This window comes from Pterocles gutturalis, unplaced genomic scaffold (assembly GCF_000699245.1).
Source record: "Pterocles gutturalis isolate BGI_N339 unplaced genomic scaffold, ASM69924v1 scaffold46743, whole genome shotgun sequence".
Classification (NCBI taxonomy): Eukaryota; Metazoa; Chordata; class Aves; order Pterocliformes; family Pteroclidae; genus Pterocles; species Pterocles gutturalis.
This window is the reverse complement of record NW_010119716.1, coordinates 7,648-16,196: the sequence shown is the minus strand read 5'-3', so window position 1 is coordinate 16,196 and position 8,549 is coordinate 7,648. Positions and strand designations below refer to the sequence as shown.

Sequence of the window (8,549 nt, the reverse complement as noted above, 5' to 3'; positions counted from 1 at the left end):
AAACTGAAATTCAAGTGAGCAAGCAGAGCTGTGGAGAAATGGGGTTCCCTCCGGTCAGCTGGAGGCTGACAAGCTGGAGTTATTTTCATGGCTTGTTTTCAGTGATTTTTCCCTACTGTGTGGCTACCAGACAACTTCATATGGTGAAGTTAGAACATTAAATATGTTAATACAGTGTAAAATAAAGTATAATTCTCCCAAGTGACCATTAGTAGCATTTATGGGTCTACAGATAGAGTTTGTTTTTCTCCTATCATGTCCTAGTATCCCAGTTGTTAAAATAAACAACTGCTTTTGATTTGTAGCTATAACTTTACAGTTAGGAGCCCGTATCTGAAATAACAAATTAGCCACTCACTACAAAACACTGAAATAAAAACAGACCGGTGTGTAACCTGGACTCGGCAGCCACCAGCTGCACCTCATCTTGCTAATCTTTAGGCTTGCTTTCTTTTTCTTATTTTTTTTTTTTTTTTAAACAGGGACTTTTAAGAGTTAAGTTACACAACTCTCTTTCTATTTTTAAAGTGAGTGGATTCCTTGTTGCGTTGTTGAGGATGATAAATTGATACCACATGTTGCTTCCAGACAAAAAAGACTCTGTACTGCAGTGGAAGCACTTGCAGCTGGTGTCTGAGTTCATGGACGGGCTCCACAAGGTAAACATGGCTTGGAAGAGGCCGAAACAGGCACAGGGAGGGGGAATTTTCTCTGTTTAAAGGCTCAAGCATTTGCTGATGTTGTCTGACCAGGACAGAGTGTTGAAATCACACGCAGTCCAGTGTTTCTGGAAGACTTATTCAGTTGCTTGTATCAAATCAGGTATACAGCACTTTGGAAATGTTTGCGTGTCCTTTCTGGGAGCTTGCACATTTCAGTCCTATAAAAATATCAAGAGACACATGTGTAGTTAGGACATGGTAGCCAATTTTTTTTTTTTTTTTTTTTGCAAGCAGGCGAAATATGTCTGGTTCCCATGAGGAGTATTAACTGAACAAAATGTGGTGCAGTGGATCAACATTTATACAAGCTGAGTGTGTGGCCCCATGTTTGGGGCAAGTGCTGTCACCCCATATGTTGCTGCCCTGGCTACTCGTGGGCACTCCTTTGCACCCCTTCTCCTGGTGCTGTCAGCCTGAGACAAGGTAGGGTAGCAGCACAGTTTACCTATGGCACTGTAACACCCTCTGCCCACACCAAATCTGACCTGCCTCATTTGCTCCTCTGCCCTGCGTCTTCCTTGTTTTCCGGGGTGGTCATTCTTCCCTGCAGGACCACTTCCCCGTGGGGCTGGGACCCAGCGGGGCTGGGCTCAGTGCCATATGGGATACTCTTGATCTTATCTGCAGGAACCTCAGTGTTCTGGCTCTCAGCAAAGTGCACAGCATTCTTCAAGTCCAGTATAAATAGTAACTCTAATAAAGGGAGGAGCTCATCGTATTTCTCTGCTACTCTGCTCTTGCACAGTCCGTGTATTGTCCCCGTTGATGGTATCTGAGCTCTTTCCGAGATGTCTGCAGTCTGGCTAGCAGCTGTCCCTTCTACATATGGTCTCCAGGACAGATTGATGGAAGTTTCTTTATAGATCTTTTAAAGTTTCTCATTGCATTTTGTCATGGAAAAATACGTTATATTTCCATCATCATGGCCTGATCTGTTTCCCACGTAAGTCAAAGGCAAATCCCCATTAATTTGGTCAGCCGTGGGTTCAAATAGTAACTGTATTCTCTTTGCTTCTCCACCTCCTTTGCGGTTCGTCGCATGGTCGTATATTACTAATGCACATGGTTGCAAGCAAACATTGTCTCATGATGCTTTCCTGTACTTTGATGGGAACATTCTTTGACAGCTCAGAAACCAGGTAGAAAATAGTTATTTCCATCCAGATTGCAGCCTGATAGCGCAGCGCAACAGCCTTTACTGATGAGAGTTGTCAATCCCAGTGACTTCCGTAGCAAAACTTGCATGTGAAGGGATAATGGGATCCAACCCTAATTTGATTTGGCAAAGCATCCAACACAAGGAGAAACCAAGAAACTTAGAAACTGTTGCTGAAGAGGTTAGCGGGGGAGGTTATGTGAAAGAAGTGGGTTTTAAGGCGATGTTTGAACAGAGGGTGGAGATGGGGTACACAAAAATAAATTTGGTCCTTAATTATGCTTAAGAAAACAATCTTCCTACAGAAGAAAAGTAAAGAGGAACAGAAGCCAGAGCGTAAGTGGCATATTGCATAATATAAAGGAAAACAAACTGCTTGGATTTTTTATAACCATCAATTTTCAATGCAAAAGTATTATTATGTTATTTTATTATTTGTGTAATACCAACACTGAGCAAAAAGATATAATAAGAAGAAAATTATACATGTGCACACACATATCCACACATGCAGGAGCCCTCATCCTGAAAGGTGCCTCAGTCTCACAGTTTTACTATTTAGTATTTTTTGTGGTTTTAGGCCAGGTAGTTTCATTCTACGGCCACCTCCAGCAGAAGTAAGCCATTTTGTGAGAATACCATAGGTTGAAAGCTGTCAGGTGCTGGCACTTTGGCTGAGTGGTTTTATATCTGAAGCTATGTGGCATGCTGCATATGCTACCTCAGGTGTTTCTTTGCTATGTTTTCTAAGATTTTTTTCATTAGCAAGAGTCATGGTGCTGTGTATTCCTATATCTAGCATTTTAAAGTGCGGAACAGCGTGGTTTGTGTGGCTCTTGTAGCCTGGCTTGGTGTGGTGGTCTTGCTTCTGGTCGTCCTCGTCCCGCCGCTGGCTCTTTGAGAGGAGAAATCCCTGTGCACAAGTGGTTGTCCATGGAAGTCACAGGAGGTGAATGTGAGAGCTACCTGCATTGATGCAGTACAAGCTGGAATATCGACAAAAGTTATTTTTCAAAAAAACCAGCAATTTTCCAGCCTGTTGGGAGAAACCGGAGGAAGTAAGCAGTGGCGCCTAGTTATTAGAAGTTAGAAACAGACTGTTGCCAGATTCAAAATACAGTTAAAATGTCATCAGTTAAATAATAAAAAGCTCTTTCCTTCCTTAGACTGAAGAACTATTATACTGCAACTCAATCCACCATATTTTGATGGCACGATAGTCCCTTAGAAATGGACAAGTCTGTAGCTGAGGCACTGACCCAAACTTCTCCCGAGTGTGTCTGCAAAGTCTGGTCTGCTGTTTTGTGCAAATTGTTTAAAACATAACAGTTGCTATTTTGAACCGTAGTCCATATGATTCCTCTTTTCATTAAGTGATAATCACAACCGCGTCTGCTGTCTGCGTGCGAGAAGAACTTCAGGCGTGTTTTTTCCATTTCACAATCTGACAAAAACCACAACACTTAACAGGGGAAAAAAAGGCATTTTGTACTGAATTGTTTAAAAAAAGATGGTCTGTATTTCTTTACACGTCAAATGTGTCTCCAGTTCACTTATGTCAAACATCCATTTATCCTAAGAATGCAAACGTCAAGATGCTTGTGAATGATTTGTTGATTGATTTATTCTTTGCCTATTTAAATCTGGAATTTCTTCAGTGCTTTGTAGATGAAGGACATTTATCCTGGATGGTTTGATTATGCTGTGATCCTGTTGACTTTGTGTTTTTAAAGCATGCTGGTAGAACAAATGTGATTGTATCCTCTTTATAGATATACCTGGTAATAGCCAAAATGTAAGAAAAAAGAACTTGCGCAGCTTTTAAAACTTGGTCATCTTTAACCTGGAGGAATAGCACAACTGTTTTGTCAAAGGAATATGGGATAGCTCCAAAAATCTTTTGACTCGCACATGCTAAAAAAAACCCAAACAAACTTGGAAGCATTCTCACTAACAAACACTACTTGCTTGACCTTTCTTTGAGCCATATTTTAAGCCCAAGATCAGCAGGATGAGTGGAGTGGATTTTCATCTCAGTTATTTTGGTATAACTCTGGAGTCATTTCACCAGGGGTACCGTGGGCTGGTTTTCTTGACCTCTTTCTCATTCTGAGGTGATTACCATCAGTTTGAGCCAATGAGTGGTTTTTGGATGGTACATGTTGCTGATTAGTGCAAGTGGGTAATACGCAAGAGCAGACTGTGCACGGGCTCCCCTGAAGTACTGTGTTTCATAGCATCCTGTACTGCACGGGGTATCCGACTGTGTACAGCAGCCTTATACAGCTCTGTATCTAGCAGCTTACAGGGACAGGGATATCGTTGTGTGTTGTGTCACATCATGTTTTGAAGACTGTGAGGATCCTATAGCGAGGGGGACGGCTGGCCAGCTAGTGCAGTATGGGCGTAATTCTGGTGCCTCTAATCAAGAGAGAAGGTACAGCTTAGTCATGCACAGAGTGCCTGTGGGAGAGGAGCAACAGCACTTGCAGCTTTTTCAAGAATTATTGTAACAAATACACAAGACACATGCCCATGAAGAATTAAAAAGACATTTGCAGAGGCTGTGATGAGTGTGATCAGTCAGATTTTTGCAGTGCCTTTGCAGTTTTTAATTCAAGGAACTGATGGCAAGATTGCTGATAACATAGAGGTTTGTCCTGAGTCAAAAGTAAGGGAGAAACACCTAGCTCCTTGCTGTCAGGAATGGGGCTGTGTCATACTCCTTTCCTTAGGGGGCAGCTTTTGGGGGTGTAGAGATGGGCACCAGGAATGCACAGCTAGTGCAAACACGGAGCTTACTTTGCAGCAGCATGCTGGCATGCTGCAGTCATGCCCCAGCCTTCCATATCCACCACCCAAGAAAGCCATGGTGATGTCCAGGAGCTGCCAATGCTTTAATTCATGTTGCTGTTTTCATGCGGTATTGGTTTAATGATTGAGATTTGGGTAGCGAAAGAAGTGGGGCACTGGTCGTGACTTTTTGTTTTGTTCCTTTCCTGCAGAATTCGATCCGGCACAACTTGTCTCTCCACAGCCGATTCGTCAGGGTGCAGAATGAAGGCACTGGGAAAAGCTCTTGGTGGATGATCAATCCAGATGGTGGAAAAGGTGGCAAGGCGCCCCGGAGACGCGCTGTGTCGATGGACAACAGCAACAAGTACACGAAGAGCAGGGGGCGGGCGGCTAAGAAAAAGGCAGCACTGCAGACCGCCCAGGAGACAAGCGAGGACAGCCCTTCTCAGCTCTCCAAGTGGCCGGGGAGTCCTACCTCCCGCAGCAGCGACGAGCTGGATGCATGGACAGATTTTCGCTCCCGTACAAATTCAAATGCCAGTACGATCAGTGGCCGCTTGTCACCGATTTTGGCAAGCACTGAACTAGATGATGTTCAAGATGACGATGCTCCGCTTTCTCCCATGCTGTACAGTAGTCCATCGAGCTTGTCCCCATCAGTAAACAAACCGTGTACTGTGGAGTTGCCTAGATTGACTGATATGGCTGGGACAATGAATTTGAACGATGGACTGACAGATAACCTCATGGATGATCTCCTGGACAATATAACACTCCCTCCCTCCCAGCAGTCACCCACAGGAGGGATAATGCAGAGAAGCTCCAGTTTTCCGTATGGTTCCAAAGGTTCAGGACTGGGTTCCCCGTCAAGTAGTTTCAACAACGCGGTGTTCGGGCCATCGTCCCTGAATTCCCTCCGCCAGTCGCCCATGCAGACCATTCAGGAGAACAAGCAGGCCACCTTCTCTTCCATTTCTCATTACAACAACCAGACGCTGCAGGATCTCCTTGCCTCTGATGCACTTAGTCATAGCGATGTCATGATGACACAGTCTGACCCACTCATGTCACAAGCCAGCACAGCTGTGTCCGCCCAGAATTCCCGCAGGAATATAATGCTCCGCAACGACCCCATGATGTCGTTTGCTGCACAGTCCAGCCAGGGCGGTCTGGTCAATCAGAGCCTGCCTCATCACCAGCACCAGTCCCACAACTCCTCTCTTAGTGGCAGCCGTGCCTTGTCCAGTTCCATCAGTAACATAGGCTTGAGTGACTCGAACAGCTTGGGATCTACCAAACATCAGTCACCTGTCAATCAGTCTATGCAAACACTTTCTGACCCGCTCTCAGGCTCCTCTTTGTACTCCTCCAGTGTGAACCTCCCGGTCATGGGACACGAGAAATTCCCAAGTGACTTGGACCTGGATATTTTCAATGGGAGCTTGGAGTGTGACATGGAGTCCATTATCCGCAGTGAACTCATGGATGCAGATGGACTGGATTTTAACTTTGATTCCCTCATCTCAGCTCAGAATGTTGTCAGTCTGAATGTGGGGAACTTCACTGGTGCTAAACAGGCTTCATCACAGAGTTGGGTACCAGGCTGAAGGATCTTTGAGAACAGGGAAAATGGGCAAACAGGTCAGTGCCCCATAGATGTGGTAAAATACTCGGTTCTTTAGTTTTATTGGAGTTTGCACAAAACACTTGGTAGTTAGTGCACACTAATAATATTAATTTGGCTTGTGATGGCTTGCTATGTGTTGGTGTGCAACAGGCGCAACCAAGAGACATTTGGAGGTGTGGAGGGAAACGAGGCTGAGCTGTAAAAGCTGCTCGGCTGCAACACTGTCAGCACGCATCTGATGCTATGCGTCCTTCTTAATTTAGGCCTGAGAAATGTTAATGACAAATCAGGCAAACCAAGGTGTAATATTTGTGGGTTTTAGGAATCACAGAGCTCCAACTTGTCTTCTTTGAAGTCACAACATATGGATTGTTCTCTGCAGCCGATGCCACACGTAGCCAAGCCGTGTTACACAGGGATGGGGCAAGGGGCTTTGCAGTCACTGGAGCAATAGGGGAGGAGGAAGAGCATCTTTGCAAGATCGATGCGTGCACTGAGGATCAGGTGTGTGGCACGGATCTGGACTGAATTAGAGTTGTACTGCTGCTGTGGTACAGCAACACTAGTGAAGTTGTTTGGGGTTTTTAAAAATTGTATTTCTTGTGAAAAAAAAAAGGCAAATGAAGGAATTATGTATTGAAATAGCAAAGGTGGGATCCTGGTCTCAGGAATGTCCTGGGTTTAATGTTTTAAATATGCAAAGCTTGTTGTTCCCCCCCAGGACTGAGGGTGGGTATAATTTTCTTTTGGACTCCACCAATAGAATATCTGTAGGTTTGAGTTCTGACATAGGTGCTTTTCAAATGTTAGCCTCTTCGGATTAATTTTTTCCAGATGGATGTGTTTTTTTCCATTGCTTCTTTTCCACAGCTTGGGGCATTTGAACTTGTAAACATTGTTTCTGTCATCCTTTTGTGATTCTGCAGGCTCCTGACCATACCTCTGCCTGCTCACACGTACATGCTCACTGAGTCATAGGGTAGGTGCCACACAAAGTGCCCTTTCTCCTTTGTTTGTTTATTAGTATAAGGGAGTAGATTTCCAAATGTAGTAGGATAAAAGGTTAGCTGTAAATTATTGAAAGTGTTCTATTAACTTCAGAGTACTATGTAGAGTATCCTAGTGGTGAGGTTAAACGAGGCATTCATTCAGTTTGCAGCTTACTTCCAACTTTCTTATTTTCTGGAGGAAGGATGGAAAGGAGTAGGAGTCGTTTGACTTTACAGTGCATAATTTGCCCGTTTCATCTTTGAGTTTTCATTCTCTGTTTCACAGTTAGATGTTCAAGGTGAAGCTTTGCAGTAGGTGAACAGCAGTGGTGAACCTCCCGAATGTCTCCCTGTGTGTATGGAGTACCTTACCTACCACAGGAGATGTGTGCCGTGATCTCATGTCTGTGAGGGAGAACACGACAGCACAGGAGTCCTCCCTTCAATCGTTCTGCAAAGGTGCCGAGCTCTGGTGGAGTGGCTGGTTTGCACAGTCGTTTCTGTGTCGGTGGGAGGTTTTCCTCTCGTTCTTTCACATCTTCTCGCTCAAAGTGAGAGCATTGCAGTGCGCAGCCAGGAGACAGGCTGTGGAGGTGGCCTGTAGAGGACACCATGTCCCACTGACCCTGCATGGGACAGCAGCTTGGCAGGGCCAGGGATGCAGCTCACTTCTGGTTTTCCTTCAGTTCCAGTGATGGAGAGTTTGAGAAAGGAAGGGGGGGGAAAGAATTGACTCATGAACCAGGAAGCAAAAACTTGTAGAAGCTCATGCTGGCTGATCAGTTCTCTCTTCCTCCAGGTGTATGAGCTGTTGGATTTAAACACCCTTTGTGCATGAAGTAAAAAAAAAAAAAAAACAAAACAAAACAAAAAAAAAGAAAAGGCTGTAGGAACTTTTGCTTTGAAACATCCAACAGTACAATCTGCCAAATGGGGCCTAAAAAATGGATGTTATTGACAGCTTTGCTTGACACAGGCGAAGAGGGCAGCCTCCTGCTTTCGTATCTTCGTCTGCTATGTAGAAGATGCCTGCAGGGAGCCCTGCCTAGGCATCACAGAGGAGGCACACCACACCACCTCCTCCCGATGCTCACCGCTGCCTCTTCACCCCAGCCTTCGCCATTCACAGAAAGCATAGCCACTGTGATCTTTTTCAGGCTGCTTCCTCTGAATAAAGGAACTGACACATCTGTGTGAGCAGAGTCTCGTTGCAGAGGACAGATTTATTAACGTGACAGCTCTCCTCAGCGGATTAGTGT

General features: G+C 44.8%; 1 protein-coding gene across 1 annotated transcript; it reads left to right on the top strand.

Annotated features, from left to right (window-relative positions):
• Positions 1-575: 575 nt before the first annotated feature.
• Positions 576-6,313, top strand: FOXO3 (forkhead box O3). Its single transcript, XM_010076649.1, has 2 exons — positions 576-659; positions 4,884-6,313. Exons 1-2 carry the CDS (start codon positions 576-578, stop codon positions 6,279-6,281), a joined length of 1,482 nt encoding a protein of 493 aa, XP_010074951.1. The 3' UTR covers positions 6,282-6,313.
• The last annotated feature ends 2,236 nt before the right edge of the window (positions 6,314-8,549 follow it).